This window comes from Canis lupus, chromosome 9 (genome assembly GCF_011100685.1).
Source record: "Canis lupus familiaris isolate Mischka breed German Shepherd chromosome 9, alternate assembly UU_Cfam_GSD_1.0, whole genome shotgun sequence".
Classification (NCBI taxonomy): Eukaryota; Metazoa; Chordata; class Mammalia; order Carnivora; family Canidae; genus Canis; species Canis lupus.
The window spans coordinates 36896568-36917282 of record NC_049230.1 but is presented as its reverse complement, the minus strand read 5'-3'; the positions used below and the strand labels follow the sequence as shown (position 1 = coordinate 36917282).

Sequence of the window (20715 nt, the reverse complement as noted above, 5' to 3'; positions counted from 1 at the left end):
AATCTCAATGCCTATGCTGACAAATATCCTGACAAGTAAATACTATACTCATTTGGTATTACATAGTGATTTCATTTGCACAAAACCTCACAATGCTCTGCCACTTCAAACGTCTGGAGCACTGGGGAAAGGAAGAACGTGTTTATCTTGATCTCCAAAAAGGGATTTAAGGGAGAGAGCAGGCGGTATATTAGACTGTTTTCATTGCCTGTCAGCTGCGGTAAACCTGAGCTGTCTGCGGTGTCTCTAGATAAGCCACAACAGCAGCAGAGGCCTTAGCATGTATGTATGACTACATTCATTTGTACTTTATGTATCTCAAAATTTCTAAAGGCTGTGTAGCATCTTCAGTGGAGCCTTTAACAATTGTGTGTCTGCTAATCACTGGCTTTTATGTGGTACCCTTCCTGCTTTGGTCTGCCAGCTGCAATGAATGAAGTGCTGGATGAGGCTTAAGTTTATATTAAGTGGATGAAGATCCTCCTTCCTGGCAGAGACAGCCCTTGTTCAGTTCTGTGGTGTGGGCACTCTTCAGCAGAGGACCCTGAGGTGGTGTCTGTTCGTAATATCTTATAGTACTGCTTTTCCACCTAAGCCTGCGGGGCCTCAGGAGCTACCTCTGTTTGAATGGCCTCTGTGTTTAAATATGGTTATTGATGCTTGTTGGGAAGCTAAATTAAATGTTTGCATCACACAGTAGACCATGTGAGAAAAGTAATTTGGGAACATGGAAAATGGCTAGGAACTCAACTGGCACCAAAATGCGTATGTTGGAGTTGAAAAAACATGAATAAAGCTCACCTACTTTATGAAAATACTATGTTAGTGAAGGTTGTTTACCCCAAATTTTTCTGTGAAAAGTTGGTAGGGCAACACGAAAGAATAAAGCAGTGGTACTGTCTAGGTGGGCTTTTTTCTTTGCCTTTCTAGATGCTGATCATTTCAGCATGATCATTTCAGAGTTAGGCAGAATGGATTTCGTCCTAGCTCAGATTCTGCTTCTTTGGTTGCAGCTTTTGTTGTGAAGTATTCTAAAATCATTAAAACCACTTGAGTCAGCAACGACCCCTATAAATCAGGAGCTGTTGTGTGCGCCCTCATTCTACTGGTGCATGCTCCAAACATACGGTCATTGAAGATGAACTGGAGGGTACTGCTCTCTCTTCACCGATTGTAAAGTAGCTATGATTGTTAGCATTTGTTTGTGATTAGTGAAGCAGGTTTTATTTCTGTGTGTCCTTTCCTCCCCACACCCACCCCCTAAGGCCAGTCACAGCCATTTGGATACCCTGTTAGTCTAGCCTATAATTTTTCCTTTAATTCCCAAAGCAAATGAATTTTCTCACATGACAAACATTTCTTTAGTCTGATAGTGTCCTTGGTTGCAGTAAGCCCTGGTTAGGTTTCTTTCTGAATCCAGTGTACAAATACTGCCTTTTCAGAACAATGCCAAAGTGTCAAAAGCTGAGTTTTGCTTATAAAGGGATGACATGCTAGGTGATTAAACTCTTGCTCCAAGTTTGTCTCCCATTAATTTATAGGAATATGGGGTGGAATGGGCAAGTGGCAGAGCCTCTGAGAGTAGTCCCAGTCCTGGATTCCCTTCCCTTTTTTTTTTTAAAGATTATTTATTTATTCATGAGAGACAGAGATTGAGAGAGAGAGGCAGAGACACAGGCAGAGGAAGAAGCAGGTTCCACGCAGGGGGCCCGACGTGGAACTCGATCCCGGATCTCCAGGATCGTACCCTGGGCTGAAAGCAGTGCTAAACCGCTGAGCCACCTGGGCTGCCCTCTCTTCCCTTTTGAAATGAGGGACAAGGATGTGTCAGGAAGATGTGTGTGGACAGCTGAGCAGTTCTTGGTCTGCTTTGTTCCCTTTTGCCAAGATTGGTCCTTCTTCAGTCCGCTACTAATTTTGGAGGGGCGTGAGGTTCTAAGCAGGTGGACATTATCAAGTACTAGAAATAGTGTTTCATAGGAAAGAAAGCTGTCTTTCTGAGTAGGAAATGGTGCCAGCTCTCTTCTAGGCAGCAAGAGTTCTTGGCTCCTGACATAGATTGTGAATATCAGATATTCAGGGTCAGTGCAGTGTCTCCTTTTTATTTCATTTCCCCCTTTCCAATTTTATTTTAATAATTAAAAATACTGCTGATCATACTGAATGACTTCTGGCAGAGAGGCGGTCTGTCCCAGAAGGACCAGTTGTGGGCCATCGGGTTTATGACGTCCATAAAACCAGAGCCAGATCGGAGCATGGCCTCCCTGAGTGACAGGATTTTTGCTTCCACCAGGGTCCCCCATCAACTGACTGCTTTGGATATTTGTTTTGGGTTGGTTTTTTGTTCTGTTTTGTTTCCTGATGCATGTGTGACTCTACATGTGTGCACACATTTAAAGATATAAATGAAACAGGTATGTAATGCCCTCTGCCTGTTAGAAAGACTAAAGCCATCAAGATAACAAACGGCATGTATTTGCTAGAATGTCAAAGTTATGAGTTTATTTTGTAATGATGTGCTCCTGCCTTCATGAGGTAAACTGGCCGTGGCGGAGGTGTTATTAGTAATATGGACTCAGTGGAGCAGAAAGCTGAGTGACCGAGAGATCAGTGTATCAGTCAGAGAGAGGGCAAATGGAAAGAGACAGCAGGAGAATGAGAAAGGAGCCACAGTGCCTGGGCTGAGATTAAAGACACACTGTGAGAGGAGGAGGGGGAGCCCAGTGGTCACATACAGTCTCCCCTCTTCCTGGGGCTCCTTCAGAGGAGTTGCCAGCATGTCTCTCAGCTCAGGGCTGTCTGCAAAGACTGGTTCTCTGGACTTCCTTACCAAGGGAAGCAGTTTTTCTTTCCATATCCTTTTCAGAAGAGTCTCTTCGTCCCTTCCAGCTGAAGTTAAGTGGAATGGAGGCCAGTTGGGTCATACGGAGGTGATTACTTTGGTCACCAATGTCCTCATCCTTTGCAGGGACCTGATGTGGGGGGGCTGGCCCAGCATGGAGAGCTCCTAACAAGAAGGAGCAAAATGGGAACATGCAAGAAGAATTTGCTGGCTTTCTATTTATTAGATTCATCCCAGAGACTGAAAATGAATAAAAGTTACTAAGGAAGAAAATTTGTGTTGTGATTATTTTCTGGAGGAGGAGGGGAGAGGGAAAAGAAAAGGTAAAACACAATAAGTGCTCTACAACTGTTTAGAGCTCTCCAGGGCTACCCTAGATGACGGGCAATTACTACACACTCAGCAGTGTGCAGTAGTCAGTGATCAGGCTGCCTGGCTTCCATTGCTGGGTCAGAAAATGTCCCTCCCTGAAAGAAATTATTAACCGGTCTTCTAGGGAAAAAGAAACCCTACAATTTCCAAGCCCACGAATATTCTTTCTTCCTATTTTTTCTTCTTCTTTAAAGGAAACTGTGGTTTCCAAACACAGGTGCTTTTCAACCTCACATGGGTTAAACTCCTCCAGGGACACACCAGGGATAGAGGTGCTCTGTATTCTCTGGAACCTTGGCAGAGAAGGACAGAGGAGAGACAGGCTTGGGTATAAATCACTGCCCTCCACTCCGCACACAAAGACGACTTTAGGCTCAAGGGTTCATGTATGTATCATGAGTTGCTTCAGGATTTTGCCAGCCTTAGGGCTTGTGTGTGGGGCTTTAAAAATCAATTGTAAGGGGAAAAGTAATCCTTTAAAAAAATTCAGGGACCCAAACCTCACAGCTTTTCTTTAAGTGAGACTTGTCATTAAAGATTGTCAGAAGACCGGCATGTTACCTCTTTGTGTATCTATGCAGTAACCCTGCTGGCCTGCAGACGCTGGGGTTGCCTGTACTTCCGGGTCTCAACCTCACCCTCGCACCCCCACCATAGTTCTAGCAGAGTTGAAGTATGCTAACACCTGTCTGTGGCAGCTAGGAGAGAGAGGGAGAGGCTTGCTGGTTTTTATTTTTTTTTTTTTTTTTTTTTTTTTTTTTTTTTTTTTTTTTTTTTTTTTTGCTTGCTGGTTTTTAAATTGTAACGGTATCTATGATTGTTCAAAAGCCTCTTTGATTTTCTAAGCTTTCTTTTGAAGACAGAGGTCCAGAGAGTCCTTCAGAACAACTCAGAGGCTGGAATCTGTGTCTTGTGGAGAAAAGAACCCATTTTAGTGAGAATCACAAAATAGATGTTGCCTTTATTTCCATCCAGATGAATGTCTTCTCTTGCTTGTTTCTCTAGGTCCTTGGGCGGGAAGTATACACCTCCAATAACCAGCTCGGGGGCATCCAGATCATGCACAACAATGGGGTGACCCACAGCATTGTTTGTGATGACTTTGAAGGGGTTTTCACTGTCCTGCACTGGCTATCCTACATGCCTAAGGTGAGCCTTTCCCACCCAGCAGACACAGCCCACAGAACCTGGCCTTCCCACAACTCACACAGCCTCTGTGTTTGAGATCTCCTCTTTATGGTGGAGAAACTATTTTATGAAATATTCCACTGAAAGGTAGTGGTTTCTCTTTCCTACAGCCATCTACAGGAAAGGCTTCTACCTTTAAAATGCCTTTGGATATCATTTGTTAGACCCCTTTCTGATGTTTTCCCAAACACAGAAGCCTTCATGGCTTATCTGGGCTCAGATCACTCTGGGTTTTCTCCTTTGTAATAGCAATCCACCTCTTCCACTCCCCTTAACCCCCTGGGAAGCTTCCCATAAAGCATGGGTACACTGAAATCAGGAGTCAGAATGTACCACTTTTTGCCAGGCTCCTACGTGAGACTTGAGACCTGTTCTCAGGGCTTGGCATATAGTTGTGATGCCTGTAGCTGATGACTGGGACAGATGGATATGATTCTGTATTTGGTCCCTGTTGTCTTTGTAATGATCGTGGCTGAGTTGGGACTCTGGTCCTGCTGTTCTCTGATTGCTGTGCTTTCTTCCCGTATACCTTTCAGAATGTGCGCAGTTTAGTTCCTCTCCTGAACTCCAAGGATCCTATAGATAGAATCATCGAGTTTGTTCCCACGAAGGCCCCATACGATCCTCGATGGATGCTAGCAGGCCGCCCTCACCCAAGTAGGTATATATTTGAGGGTCCTTTGGTACCCTGGCCCTCAGGCTGTCAGTCTTCCTTTTAATCACTAACCAAGGGGATCCCTGGGTGGCACAGCAGTTGAGCGCCTGCCTTTGGCCCAGGGCGCGATCCTGGAGACCCGGGATCGAATCCCACGTCGGGCTCCCGGTGCATGGAGCCTGCTTCTCCCTCTGCCTATGTCTCTGCGTCTCTCTCTCTCTCTCTCACTGTGTGCCTATCATAAATAAATAAAATTAAAAAAAATTAAATCACTAACCAATTCTTGCACAACAGTATATGACAAAACAGAGCTACTAAAGTAGCTCTTGAAATGAGACAAATTTTTAAAACAGCTCTCTGAAGATCAAGGTGGAAATTCCTTCAAGAACAGATGAGAACCAAATGAAATTAGGTGTACAAGTCAGTCACTGAGGCACAAGCAGGGCAGTCACTAATACATTTCTTCTGTTAATTGTTTTTAAAGCCCTTGTTACTTAATTGGCTCAAAGACTTTAAAATGGGTAAATCTAAGCAATAAAATCATAGAACCTTTGACTGTCTAGTCTCTCTGTAAACAGAGACTAATCAGATCAGCTTTAGAAAAATTATTTGACCCTTCAGCATAGAACATTACTACACTCTTCTTGGCAAGCTATTTCCGAGCATCTACTCTCCATATACCCTTCTTTTCTTACGATATTGACAAAAGTACTGGTACTTGCTCTAGTTATTAACATAAGATTACTTTGTAAAGTCATTATTCACATAGAGATTGTCCAGAACTGTTAATTTTATAAAGATTATACAATGAGAACACACCCTCTCCCTCCATGCTTATCTAATATATCGCTCTGTCTTATGGCTGATTTTATCTATCTTTTAAACAAAAACAAAACAAAAAAAAAGTGATGGCTCCAGGTAAGATGAATGTAAATGTATATTTTTGCTTGTCGGTACATTAGACTGTTTTAACAAACCTTACTTATCAGGTAGTTCTTTTGTGAAGCCCCAAATCCCCCTGCTCCATTTTTTTTTCCCCTGCTCCATTTTGAATCCGTTTTTTTTTTTCAGGTTGAGAAAGTGTTTGTTCTTTTTTGCATGTTTATTGCAACTATTTCAGAGAAAGCTGTATCTAAAAGAAGAATAGACTGCAGAAGATAATTCATTAAATTTAAGAGTTACTGTGATTTTGTTGAAAGAAAAAAGAGGTCTGCATAAGGAAGACTTAAACATTCATAGGTACCCACTCTGAGCTAGGTGGGACTGCATAGCACTTCCATATACATTATCTTATTTGGGCTACTACTTCTCAGAGATAAAAAGAGATTACCACTTTACAAGCTCAGAGAAGTTAAGTGATTTGTGCAAGGTCACACAGCTATTACTTAGGAATTGGGGCTTAATCTGCAGACCAAGTATAGATAATATAGAAAAATCACCAGAGGAATTTTAATTTAAAATTTTACCTGTTGTCTTCAATGCCTTTTCTTGTTGCTCTTAATAAAACTAGTTTTTCTTACATAGCCAGAAAAATCACCATAGTAATCTCCCTACCTCTCATTTGTATGCCATGATTTTGATAAGAACTGTGAACCTAAGATACCTGTCAGCCTTAAAATCTAGGACTTTTCTGGGAGAATTCAGAACAAGACTCCATGAGTCTTCTCCTGGGAATCATGTAGGGGAGGGTGGGGTGGGGGAGCGGTGTGTGCATCTTAGCTGATTTCTGAGTCCTACATCTAAACTGAATACAATCTGCTTTCTGGGGGGTAGGAGGGTGAAGTTCACCTACACCAGCCTTAGCCTACCGATGAGCCCCTTGCCCCTGATCAACATACAAGGCAGTATTTAAAGAAGAAAATCTTTACATTTTGATGAACTTTGTTGTTCCAAACCATTGTTATTGAAGTAAGAATCCTAAAATGATCCTCGCGTATGAAGTTAAAATTTCAGTATCCTGAAGCACTTAGAAGTTTGATTTAGAACCTTCATCAAAATTTGAACTCTCTTTCATGGGATGAACAGATGTGTGTGTATGTAGGTGGGCATTATCCTGGCCATTATTAATGAGATCCACAGAATAAAATGAAATTTGTGATAAACTAAGTTTTCTGTTTTTTGGGTAATATTTTTTCATCGACTCCCTAGTAATTCATCCTGCTGTCTATGTGCAGCTAACACTCGCTCCCAAATCGAGTGACTTCAGATTTTAATTTAGTGGAAGCGTTAAAGAAAGCAGATGATTCCCTGTGATAAGTTAAAGCAGATATCTTCTAGGTGAAAAGTTAAAGTCATTTATTAGAGGAGATAGTGCTGTGATATTCTTCAAACTGACGCCCAACACGAGACCAGAATCTAAACGATCGGCTTTGGGCTCACGATAGAGAGATAATTTTGAAATGGATGATCACATTTTACACTGGGGCCATAGAGGCAAGGAATGTAGAACACAGTAATTACAAATTTAGTCTTGATAAAACACTCTCCATCCTCTTTAAGTCAGCAGAGGTTAGCTTGCTCGGATCTCTACTTTTAATTGGTTTTGGACTTGGGTTTTTAGGGGGCGGAGGGCCATGTTCAAATTAGAAGGATCACTGAGAAACTGCGAGCTGAGGGGCAAGCTAGGAAACAGTTATTTGCAGAAGCTTTTATGGGGCCTTGGTCAAACACGGATACCTGTGGAACAAAAGTTTTTTTCTTAACCTAAGATGTCGAAAGTTACATGTCTTGCCAGTGAAGGAAATTCTGTGTGCAGGGGAGGTTAATGACATTAAGTATGTGCATCTTAACCATTATATTTTTGCTATGTGTTGAGTATATGGGTATAGCCCTTTCTTGTAGAAAGATTATACTTCTTCAGCTCTAAGTGAAGTGGATGTATCTTGTTGCTTTTCTAGCAGAGAAGCCAAGTCCCTTTTCTTTTCCCCAAATTTGGGTCCTCATCTGATCATTAATACTTATCATTGGCTGTCTTCAGCTTTCCATTAAAAAAAAGTCAGTGGAATCAAACAAAATTGTAAGCTAAGTTTTAAAATAGAAATAGACATTTTGAAAACACTTTAATGAGTTGGCTGCCTTTTGACAAATGTTTGTAGTGTTTTGAAAAAAGCCAAGTTATTTATTTAAAAGCATGCAAACTCTCTGCTAGCTGAACCCCATCGTTTAACAATAAATGATGCTTTTGTTGATAAATGGTTCTTTTTATGCAGACTAGCAAATGAAATAGGAGATGATGTCTGAAGGCATATGAGCATTCAGTTTCCTAATGCGTGCATCTATTATAATACGGTTAAAAACAACAACAAACTCCCCAAAACAGTCCCCCAAATCCAACCTTAAATTTGCCAGTTCCAGTGCATTTTCAGTGTATTGATGGTCTTTATTCTCTTTTTGTTCTCTTCCTTTCCCTTCTATAGCTCAGAAAGGTCAGTGGCTGAGTGGATTTTTTGACTATGGCTCTTTCTCAGAGATCATGCAACCCTGGGCACAAACTGTGGTGGTTGGCAGAGCCAGGTAAGAGCTCTTTTGTCTTGGAAGCTCTTCTTCCTCCAACTAAAAACAAGAAAGGAAAGGGCCATGGCTGTAGAGGTTTTTACCAATAATACTCCCTGTCTAAACTTTCTAAGAGTATTGGATTATAGTCATGCCCAAGGCAGCATAACTGGAGCCCTGGTTCCCAGTAGTCATTTACTGTGTCACTCCAACGATACGTTTAATCTGAAGTCTGGTTTTGACATTTCCTTTATACAATACTGAAAGAAAAGCTCTTTGAGGGCTGAAAAGCCCGAATACAATAGCCATATCCCACCAGTGACTTTTCCCTTCTCCAAAGACCGACTTCTTTCTGAAGTAGGTGACAAATGAATCAGACTCATCTACCTTGCCATGTAACCCAAAAGATCTATGTAACTTAGAAGAAGTTCCTTCCTAGCATCAAGATTATTTAAGTATAACAAATGCACGATATTGGCTTATCATCAGATTTGAATTGCAAAGAAAAAAGTTTACCTGAAACAGGAATGAGTAAAATAAACTGGAATAGATTTGCAGGGCTACCTATATTTTTCAAATAGGAAATTGAAGTTTCTATTAAATTTTAATACCCACTCTAAGAAGTGCTTCACTCAACAGCAAGCTCTGCACGAAATAATCTGTAGCGCTTTGTATAACGAGCACCTGCCAAGGCTGATCTTAATCTTGTTCCACACTGCAGAGACATGCTGCCCTAGGGACCCACATCTGGAGCTCACCTTCCTCTTGGGGGCAATCAGTTTTCCTTATCTTGGTGAAAAGTGGCACCTGCTCAAGATTCTCAAACATGCCACATTGGGTTGAGATTTAGATTCTAGCTTTGAAAATAATTCTAGGCTTTGTGGTTCTCTCGGTACAGCAGGTCAGCACGTCTCATGCTGCCAATGACAAGGAGCCATCAGATGGCAAATCCAACAGACAGGATCTTCCACTGTGACTCTGAATATGAGTCACGCCTGGAGTCAGCTGAGACTGAAACTCACAGGGGCTAGCTCCCGTTTTCTCTTGCATCTCAGGTCTTCTGCCTCACCACAGACTTCTGGGTCCCAGTGAGAACTATTCTTTGTGCCTACTGGGGAGGGGAATGTGGGAGATGCACTAGAGAGAGAGAGCCCTCCTACCCAGGATTATCAGTTTGTTATTGAGGGTCCTCACATCATACTCAGACCAACTTTTTTGAAAATATGTCTGTTACCAACTCTGCTTCAGTTTTCCTGTCTGTAAAAAACATGACAGATTTTAAGCCCAGGAAAGCGAAACCTTTGTTAAGGTCTTTAAGATCCTCCCACAGGAAACAAAATAATGCTTTACACTTATGATTGGAAGAAAAGGGATTATTCTGTGAGCAAAATCAGTCAAGCTTGGCTTTAGTTAGCTCTGCCATTGTTTATTGCAACACTCACTCTACTTCTTCCTTTCTTTCCATCTGATGAGTTCTGGGCTTCTTACTCCAAACACATACACACGCTCACAAGTATATAAAACACAAATGGAGCTAGCTTCTTTCAAAAGCAATGGCATTTCAAGAAATAAATATAAATGTATTCTTCTGGGATTGTTACTGTAAGTGCTGCCAAAACTCATCTTTGGTATGTATGTTTGGAATATGTGTGCTATTGGCTGTAAATTGTCTTTTATTATTCCATGGCACCTTGTCCAGGGACACACTATAAAACAAGATGTAGCATCTTCATGTGCTAGCCTGATAAAATTTATATGAAGTATAATAGAAAACAGAAGTTGTTCTGAGCTGTTTTCAAGTTCAATAAATAACTGTAATACTCGGATAAAGATGTTCTTTATTAGGTCACATGGGCCCTAATATATAAGTTATAAGTTACCGATTTAGGGTGGCTTTTGCAATTACAAGTTTCCAGTTGGATTGTTAATCATTGTGAACAGAAATATTTCTAAACCCTCCTGTGTACCTCCTGCTCATTGTCTGGTTATCTAGAGGGCTTTTGATTCTGATTCAGTGCAGGCAAGTGACAAGGGGGTGGGTGGTCCCCACTCAGGCCCCTGTCAGGCCTCTTGTGATGACAAGAATCCATTTCCAGTAGCCAGTGTAACAACCAAAGACCATCCTTCATGGAAAAGTTTGTTATGGAGATGCTGTGGGGAACAAGAGACTATAACCCATCTCAGCCTTGGCCCCAAGGAATGCAACTGAGAAAGTGAAGACTGAATTACATTTTCCAGAGTAAGGACTCACCCTGTACCTGCAGCCACTGCCACTACCCTCCTTTCCCTCACTCTCTCTTTCTTCCTGATTTTTACAAGGAAATCTTTCTGAAGACCAAGTTGGGAGAGTATTATGCAGCACAGATACAAAGGCTTTGAGCTCCTGAAGAGTTTTTTAACTTAACATATATTGGAGATTAAATGCATGCTTTCCATATAGATCACCTATTTCACCAAGAGTAACTACTGCAAGTTATCCCTGTACCCACTGCTATTTTCCAGTGAAAGAGAAAGTTAAGGGCTTGCTTAACCACCTCAGAATCCTTGGCACATATTTTTCATCATCTCCTTAACACAGCTGCATATTCCCCATTCACATGCCCAGTGTAATTTCAGGCACCTCCTACCCTTCAGACCTTCCTGTCTTCACCAAAGAGATGCTCTAGATTAAGCTGAGAAATTTCATTTGGCATCCACAGAGAAATGTGTGTGCATGCATGCAAATGTGCGCACACACACACATCTAGACTATTGAGTCTAACTACTGAGGCTCCCCAAGTACAACCCTTGGTTTGCATTTATCATGTGGTGGAGAACAGGAATGATTCTAAGGGTAGTCTCCCCCTGTGTTTACAAAAATTTATCAACTCCAGAGTTTCCTATTCTACCTCTATAAGAGTCAGATTTCCAACCCTGTTCTCTGTATTTGCAATTTCCAATTCGCACCCCTCCCCTCAATCTTTTGATATGAGGCTAGAAAAGAAATAACTAGCTATACTGTTTTCATACATTGAGTTCTTATTTGGCTCATTTTTTATCAGGCTAGGAGGAATACCTGTGGGAGTAGTTGCTGTAGAAACCCGAACAGTGGAACTAAGTATCCCAGCCGATCCTGCAAACCTGGATTCTGAAGCCAAGGTAGGTAAACCTCGAGTACCCTGAGCTCCTGTGCTTGGAGCTGGGTTTCCCTTCTGCAGAGCCTATAGATACATTGGGAACATTACAAACCACCAATTTTGGAGGGAATGGTAGTCAGCAACATTGAATAATTTCAGACTGTCATGTGCTCACTTTTAAGATGATTGTAAATGGACTACAAGCTAAATTCTACCTGAAAAATTACATAGGCCTTTACATTGGTCTTGTTGATGTTAGAAAACAGTCTGTATTCATTGGGGAGATGGTCTTACAGAAAGGCAGCTGTCCCAGATTCTCTGAACACACACATGAATGAGCTATTACTAGATTTAAGAAGGCTGCAAATGGCAAATGTGAACACCACCACTCATCTTTTCTTTTTCAAGGGTGGGTTATATTTTCACATCCTGACAAGATTCAGAAAATGAGTGTGGGAGAGGCCAGAAGAGGGTACTCAGCCGTGTCACATGTCTATTGACCAACCATGGTACAGAGAAAGCTTGTACAAAGCACAAAGATGAGAGGACTGGAGACTACAGTTGGCTTGTTTTGAGGACTAGTGTAGTTGAGCGACTTAAAGTTGCCTTGAGGAAGCCTAGAATGAGGATTCCCAAGACTGCATTCTGCTTCTAAAGCAGTTAAGAGGGATCCCTGGGTGGCACAGCGGTTTGGCGCCTGCCTTTGGCCCAGGGCGCGATCCTGGAGACCCGGGATCGAATCCCACATCGGGCTCCCAGTGCATGGAGCCTGCTTCTCCCTCTGCCTGTGTCTCTGCCTCTCTCTCTCTCTCTCTGTGACTATCATAAATAAATAAAAATTTTTTAAAAATTAAAGCAGTTAAGATATCCCCCTTCTGACTGAGGAGTGGTGATATAGTCAGGACTTAAATCTTTTTAAGGAGTATTTAACAGAGTCAAAGATCCAGGGCCCTTTCTTCTTTTTTACTTCAAAGATGATCCTCTTGATGAACAACAGTTTTTGTTTGTTTGGTTTGGTTGAATTTTTAAAATAGACAAATAAGACCTTGTTCACCTTACAGAAATTCCCCTTCAAACTCTGTTGTTCATTGTGTCTTCCTTTTTGACTTTCCCCAATAGATAATCCAGCAGGCTGGCCAGGTTTGGTTCCCAGACTCTGCGTTTAAGACCTATCAGGCTATCAAGGACTTCAACCGTGAAGGACTGCCTCTGATGGTCTTTGCCAACTGGAGAGGCTTCTCTGGTGGGATGAAAGGTGATTGGCCGGGCTCTGGGCTGGAGGGGCATAACTGATTCCCCGGAACTTTACAGCACAGGGAGGGAGGGTTTATACTGGGCAGAGCCAATGGGTGTCCTGACAGCCCATCAACCCTAGGCTTCTTGGGGATTATATTTCCTCTGAAATATATCTTCTTAGTTGCAGCTTGAGTGGGAAAATATTCTGTGTTTTAAAATTCTGTATAAAATTACAGGTCAGTCTACTAGTGTGATCTAGATGGGCTGTTTTTGTGGATTTAGCTTTCACAGGTGAATGATAGACTGTTCTGATGATCGTGGGGAAATGTGATTGTGCTAGGCTCTGTAATACTGTTCTGGGCATATTCTTTATTGATGCTGTGCTCTAACGCTCTGTCACAACCAAGGTAGATACTGAAATTAGCCTTCACCAGAAGAAAACGAACAAATTCTATACCAGAAGCTGTTCTTTGTGGTAATAAAATTATTAATTTTATTAATATCCAACAATAGCCCTGGGCCTGTGGCTTCAGCATATCAGACCCATTATTACACAGGCTCTGTTCTGTGCTATGGGAATCACTTAGTGATGTAGGCAGCTAGTATCACCATCTACTGAGAATCCTCCCTATGTGGAGCCACCCAGGAGAGCCAAAGGAAACTTGTCCTACCTCTTATAGCAGCAAGGTTCTCTCTCCAATGGCCAGAGAGATTCATGGCCATGCTGAGGCCAGAGACTACTTACCAGGAGGGTGGGTATGCTGGTGAACGTCAGTTTCATTCAGTGGGGGAGAACTCCGGATTCTGAAGTAGTAGAATGAGTTAGGGGAATGGAAGGAGAAAGGAGTTAGCAATGCTAGAGGAGAGGAGTTGGCAATGCTGGAGGAGAGTTGGCAATGCTGGAGGAGAGTGATAGGGACATATAAAATGTGAAAGAATAAACCCACAAATGGCTTCGGGCATGAGCATCTCTCAATCTAAAGGAAGAAAAGGCTGAGAAAGTTACCCTTTTATAGATTATCAGCTATGTGCAAAGAGAGATTAGAGCCTTGTGCCAACAACTGTCCCTTAACCTGGCTAGGAAAAGCCCTGAACAGCCAGGCTTCTCTGGCAAAATATAGAAGACCAGAGTGGTTTTTCTTTTATTTTTTTTTAAAGTTGTGAAGTTTCCTTTTGCCCATATTTGCTGGAGAACTCCATATTTTGCACTTTTCTTGAGGGAGACTTGGACTATACATGCAAATTAATGTTTGTATACTTTTATAGACTCTCAGGTGAATTATTTTATGACAAAGAGAATAAATCAGTGGAAATGCTGTGAGATGTTCAAAGTATAGGTTGAGTCAATCCTGCACACTTTTATTGAGTTCCTACGTTCAAGGAACTCTGCTAGCTACTTCCAAGAAAACAAAACTGAGTCAGAAACAGACATTGCCTCAAGGAGTCAAGAAGAATGTCTTGGACAGAATGATAAAGCCATAAGGTATAAAGTACGAACAAAATACTATGGTGTTCAAAAGATTAGATACTGTACTGAAGTGTTTTTTTCCAGAGGAGGAGCCTGAAAGCCCTTTCATTCATATATATAAGGTTTATTTAGCATCCAATCTCTCTTGATCCCAGATTTCTTGGCCGTAAGAGTTACATTAAGACTTAGAAAATGCAATGCCAGTACTCTTTAGTTACCTCTTCCCAGAGGCCATTGAGAATTCACTCTTGCTGACATTACTTAGGAGTAAGTCAGCCTGGCTCTTTTGTCCTGAGGAGTTGAGAGTTCAGAAATTTGCTACTTGTAGGAAAAGCTTCAACTCTGCTGTATGTTCTGGCTCAGGCCCAGATTGGCTTCTAGCCATGTAACAATAAGAACAACAACAATTAAGATTTGTTGAGCTCCTTTCACCAGAAACCATGCTAACCACTTTACATGCATTATCTTACATAATCATCATAACAAGCACTTCTGAGGGGTAGGCTATATTATTTATCGGCGTTTTATATAAATTGAGACTTCAGTTAAGTAAATTTCCCAAGATCATTTAGCTTAAAAATGACAGAACTGGGAGAGGAGCGCAGATCTGCCTGACTTCCTGTAGCTCAGTTGCCTGAGTTTATAGAGCCTAGGACCAAGCAGCTCCACTAGAACATCCCTAGAATAGACTATAGATTCCTAAGAAAGTTATTAGCCACCTGCCTGCCCTCTGCTTTGAAGTTGTCCTTGGTTATTGTGACAAGAATCTTCAAGAGCTCAGAAAGGAGTTATATATATATTTTTTTTATTGCAGCAAAATATACATAACCTAATATTTATCATTTTAACCATCTGTAAGTGTGTAATTCAGTGGCATTAAATATAGTCACAGTGTTATGTAACCATCAGCACTAAATATACCCCAAACCTTTTCATCATCCCTGACATAAAATCTGTACCCATTAAACAATAATTTCCCTCATCCCCCTTCTTCCCTGCCCCTGGTCAAAAATGAGTTACTGGCTTGAAAGAGACCAGGGCCAGTTCTGCCTTCTAAATTTTGGTGCTGCTGCATTGCATTCACACATCACTTAAGATAAATAAGCTTTGGGGAAGATAGAGATCAGTGTGAACATCGGAGGGGGAAGAACATCGCCTTTCATATTTACATACAGGTCAGGATGTTTTCTACATATTATCTCATGTAAAGGGACCTAAGCTGAGAGTCATTCCATATCCCTTGGGGAGATGTTTGCAGTTTTGGTATCAATACTGGCTGGGGATTATGCAGGGAGGGAAAATAAACAATTATGCCATCCCTCAGTGCACACAAACACACAGCCAGGAGCCGACTGCACTGTGGGTAAAATGACTCCAAAATTGTGTGTAATGAGTAGGAAAAGATTAGAGACAGCTCTTGCTATGCTGAAAATTGACATTAGTGGAGAGAAAAAAAAAAAAACTCTTTACTAGTCAGCCTAGGAGGTCTAATTCGAGCAGTAAAAAATATAAATAAATAAATAAATAAATAAATAAAAGTATGTCAAGATGGTATTGGTGCTTTTTTTCCAATGAGTTCTATCTGGCCGGAAGGCTATTCAGCATAATGCAAAATTAAATTATAAAAACTGGCTGAATATTTAGATGGAAGAGCCATTTGGAAGCAGTTTATTTAGACGAACCGGCAATGACCCACAACAGGGAGACATCAAGCGTGAAATTTACTAGAAATTAGCACCAGGGTCCCAGCCTCAGCATGAATAGCTTGATAGGATGCAAATCCCAGTGATATTAAGCTGCCTCACTGCTGGTGCTACAGGGTCACTCTCAGTTGGCTTTTCATGTTATACTTATTATTTTTTCCTGGGACAGGTTATAAATAACAATAAAAAAACATTTATTGAAAACTTTAACTGGAATGAAAGTCTATATTAAAGTCTCTGAGTACTTGGATGTCGAAATATTGTCAGCCAGCCATAATGAACTGATGAGAGACATTATGTATATGCAGCTTGTGTATGTCTGATGTTTACCTTCAGCCTCTAACAGATAATCTCAGCCCAAGCCAGTAAGATCTGTCCCAGTTTCAAGAGAATGGGGCACTGTGGAAGCACTCTACTACTCTGCCCCCTTGTTTGGTACATGTGGCTGCCACGGTTTATCTATATTGTGTAACAATGAAGGCCCTAGGCAGGGTTGGTGCCTGGATGCTGAGAACACGCTGGAAAGGCCGTATAAGCATATGTAGATGTGCTTTGCTCAGAGTGCTTAGAAAGTGCCAGGCCCCCGCCTCTCCACTGAAGAACCTATCAGTATTTTCCATTCTCGGTTGCTTTTCTCATGGCCTGAGAATTGACAGTCAGCATATGCATAGCTTTAAAAAGTCCTAGACTGATTTCTAGCCTTAAACCCTTGGGAATATACTCTTCCCTGCTACTCTTGGCCGTGCTTTTGTTCTGTCTCAAATATGAAGGAATTTCAGACAAATTTTTGTCAGACCGTTGCCAAGTGCTTCAACCTGCCTTTCAGAATGTGTGGTTTGGGGCTGCTGTGATACAGCCATGAGCATGTTGTTTATGTAGTTTTTTTGTGTGTGTCCCTTTATATTTTAATAGCTTTCGTTGCCTTTTTCAGTGTTTTGATGGTTGGATTGTGGGTCTGTTGGTGTTCCAGGTTAGATGGATGCATTGTTGTGAGTCCCAAGCTTGTCAGCTTTAATGAAGCCTGATACCCCTTTGCTACTCCCAGTCATGGGGCCTGAAGATAACTGCGTGGCAGCCAGGTCCAAGTCCTTCACATAGCTGGTAGTGTGTCATCAGTGCAATTTCTGATTTTTCTGAACATACCCAGGCAAAATTTACAAATATTCAGTCATTTATTCCAGTCTCTTTTCTGGTTTTTATTTTACTCAGCCATTGTATCAGATGCTAGAAAGCAGGTTTCTTCGGCTTCATGCTCTTTTCTCCCAGTAAGAACGATGTCACAGAAAGTGGACTTCAGAGCCCAGAAGATCTGGATTCACATTTTACCTCTGCCATTTATTCACATATTTAACTAAACCTCAGTTTACTCCCCTACAACTTAGATGTAAGAACATGGTTTTCTGATGATTTAAATGATTCATATGTGTGTGTATGTGAGATCATGCTCCCTGGTACACAGTAAAGTAGCCTGTGACGAAAGAGAGAGCTTAAAGTTCATTTCACAAAAGCAAAAAATTACTCAAACATTCAGCCTCATTGCAAACAAACTGCATATACTACAAACTTGAGTTTCTAAAACTTAAATAAGTGGGCATACATCTTAAATAAGGTCCTTCCTTTCTTCCTAGGGGCTGGGTCTGTTACTAAAAAGGGGGTACAGACAGATTTTGATATAGATATAAAATAACAAACAAGTGAGGGAAGAATCTGGAAAACTGTCTTCATTTACCTCTAACTTATTTTTTTTACTCTTTCACATAGGATGACTTTGTGTGCTATTCTCTGTTGTTTTGCTCTTTCCTTTAATCCACCTTCCATTTCTTCTCTCCAGATGATACTGAGGGCCACTCCTTTTCATGACTTGTTCTGAGACTGAAACTGTACTCTTGGCAGCACTGAAAAATGTACTGCTAATTACACAATTATTTTATTATGTAGCACTAGTTGAAATATCCACTAAAGAATTAATTTAGTTAAAATAATTTGAACTGAGCAATTATTTTCATAACTACAGAATTAGCGTAAAGCGCTTAAAGTCCTTTATTCCCTGCTCTTCATACAGCAGTTGTGTAATTAGCAGTAAATTTTTTTTGTCTTTGCTTTCCTCCCAAAGGAATAAATGTCTTTGCTCTGATCATATATGCAGAATATGTGACCATACACATTCCTCATAGAATAGAGAGTTTTTCCAGGAGCAACTTCTGAATTTTTGGAGTTTTTGAAGTTGTCACAGAGCAGTGAGGTCCAGCAATGGAGAGAGGCATATACTTTGCAGTGAACTGTGCTCACTGATGGTGTGTATAGAGAGAGCCATTTTTACTTTGGAGAAGGTGGCAGTTTAATTTGCCAGTAACTACAATGAAAGCAATTTCTATTTGGGTTTGCTCTTAACTTTCTGAAAAATGTTTCTTTGCCTTGGATTTCCAGAATTGATTTATTCCAAATTGAGATCATTGCTTTGATAGGAAAGTTTGAACTCAGTTGAACCTGTTATTTGGTGTTTAGAAAGGATCCATTGTGGTTCCACTGAAGTGCTCATTAAACATCTGGAATCATAAACCTAAAACTTTACCCATGTGTAGACTTCAGGAAGCTAGGAAATGGGAAGAAGTCCATAAGTTGTTGGGAAATAAATAATAACTGATCCTACTTTCCAAGGATTGGCTTTATTTATGCACCAGGGTCCCTTTTCTTCAGCATGCTCCTGGCCTTGGGGGGATTACAAAGTGTGCTCTTCAGCAAAATGAAGAGGTAGCTCTTCTGTTTATATGGCTGTGTGATATTTCCAATAAATACATATGCATTTTAAGTTTTTTCTCTCATGGATGCCCTGATAAAAATGCAACTGTTAATTTGTTTTTCTTTCTTGTGATGTTCTTTCCAAAGTGTGTATGTTCTCATCCACTCATCAGCAGACGTTTATTGAGCACTAACTATGTTCGAGGCACTGGACAAGATGCTGGGGCTACAAGGAGGAAAGACACAGTTTTTGAAGGCTCCATTTCCATTAGCTGCCCATTTTGAGAGTTTATCATATTCTAAGTATCATGAGAAGACTTGAAAAGAGCTTGAATAGTTTCTTCCTTCAGAAAACTTAATGTTGGGACACCTGGGTGGCTCAGCGGTTAAGCGTCTGCCTTCAGCTCAGGGCATGATCCTGGAGTCCTGGGATCAAGTCCCACATGGGGCTCCCTGCGTCGAGCCTGCTTCCCCCTCTGCTTGTGTCTCTGCCCCTCTATCTCTCTGTGTCTCTCATGAATAAATAAAATATTAAAAAAAAAACTTAATGTAGTGAGAGAGAACACATATTGACATGAAAAACACTTGTATTTGTAGAGCATTTGTAGAGCAAATATGAATTAATATGATGAAACCCAAATCCAGCAATTCAGAAAGGCTGTAAAATGGATAGGCAATCCATAGGGCTTGCACACTGTGTCTTGTGAAAGAGAGTGCACTTCTGTTGTGCTTCTGAGGTTCCTCTGGAGTCTTGAATAGAATACAGGTAGAAATACCCATCCTTTCCGTCTTCAGGGTAGCTAAACTGGACTCAGAGTGGCTGCACCCCCAGGTCTGTCACCTCTGGTATGAGCTGCCTCCTCATGGAGGCCCAGTTTGCCATATCAGTATTACTTTCTGTGTATGTGTGAGCCATGATGCGAACAATATTTGGAAGCTCTGTTTCATGGTTTCTAATTTCTCATTCTCCACAGATATGTATGACCAAGTGCTGAAGTTTGGTGCCTATATTGTGGATAGCTTACGGGAGTGCTCCCAGCCTGTGCTGGTATACATTCCTCCTCAGGCTGAGCTCCGGGGTGGCTCCTGGGTTGTGATTGACCCCACCATCAACCCCCGGCATATGGAGATGTACGCTGACCGAGAAAGCAGGTAGGATTCCTTCTTTATTTCCCTTTGCTGTCTCTAGGGATCCTCTAGCTATTGTTGGTTTCCTCCTGGAGAACATTATAACCAAGAGAACTTTATTGGCATCCGTCTATTCCCAGAGGGCTCCAAGGTCAGAAAAAGAAATTTTCTAAATAGTGTCAGTCTGGATGAGAAGGAAAGCAGTCAGGAGTCAGGCTTTCCCAGTCTGATCCCCCACCCCAGATTCTTTTACCAAGAAGTCCCCTATTCCAGGCACCAGGAGAGACTTGGAGAGATTCTCTCCTGTTTGTTGTGTACAGAGGCCTGTTCAGTGTCTCTTTGTTAGATATGTGACAGAGGGAGCTCAAGGCGAGTTGGAGTGAAAGGACTAAATTCTTGGTCTGGAGTTCTGGCTCAGCTCTGCCACTGACTGACGAGGAACCTGTAGCCATTGTACTCTCCCTGTGGAGCCAGCTGTTCATCACTCAGGGGCACCACGGCACCCAAACCAAAGCTGCTCACTCTAGCATTCTAGGAGGTTTGGGGAACACAGTGCTTATAGCACCCAGAGAACTGCAAGAGAAAGTCCCAGGCTTTTGTTAAGAGGTGGTCCTTGAAAATACTTAAATAAAACAGACCACATCCAGCTTCCTTTCATGATCTGTTTTCAACCCTTTCCAAAATAGGTAAATTTCACGTTGTATTTCCTTGACATTTTCCCTGCCAGTCCCTGCCTCAGATCATTTTATTAGAGTATCTGTTTTTCTCTCTCCCCA

The 20715-nt window shown here is 41.4% G+C and overlaps 1 protein-coding gene and 1 long non-coding RNA gene across 9 annotated transcripts in view; one reads left to right on the top strand and one right to left on the bottom strand.

The window, feature by feature from the left end:
• Positions 1–20715, top strand: part of ACACA (acetyl-CoA carboxylase alpha) — a 283891-nt gene that overhangs the window by 236918 nt on the left and 26258 nt on the right. For all 8 annotated transcript variants that reach the window (XM_038548036.1, XM_038548037.1, XM_038548038.1 and 5 more), the window contains 6 exons: positions 4220–4363; positions 4939–5059; positions 8474–8570; positions 11591–11687; positions 12785–12920; positions 19786–19963. In XM_038548036.1, coding sequence (XP_038403964.1) covers positions 4220–4363; positions 4939–5059; positions 8474–8570; positions 11591–11687; positions 12785–12920; positions 19786–19963 — 773 coding nt within the window. The remainder of the gene's footprint in view (positions 1–4219; positions 4364–4938; positions 5060–8473; positions 8571–11590; positions 11688–12784; positions 12921–19785; positions 19964–20715) is intronic.
• Positions 4453–12962, bottom strand: LOC111097419. Its single transcript, XR_005364642.1, has 3 exons — positions 12720–12962; positions 8392–8609; positions 4453–5292 (listed from the first exon to the last, which is right to left on the bottom strand). It is a non-coding gene; the product is annotated as an uncharacterized LOC111097419 (long non-coding RNA).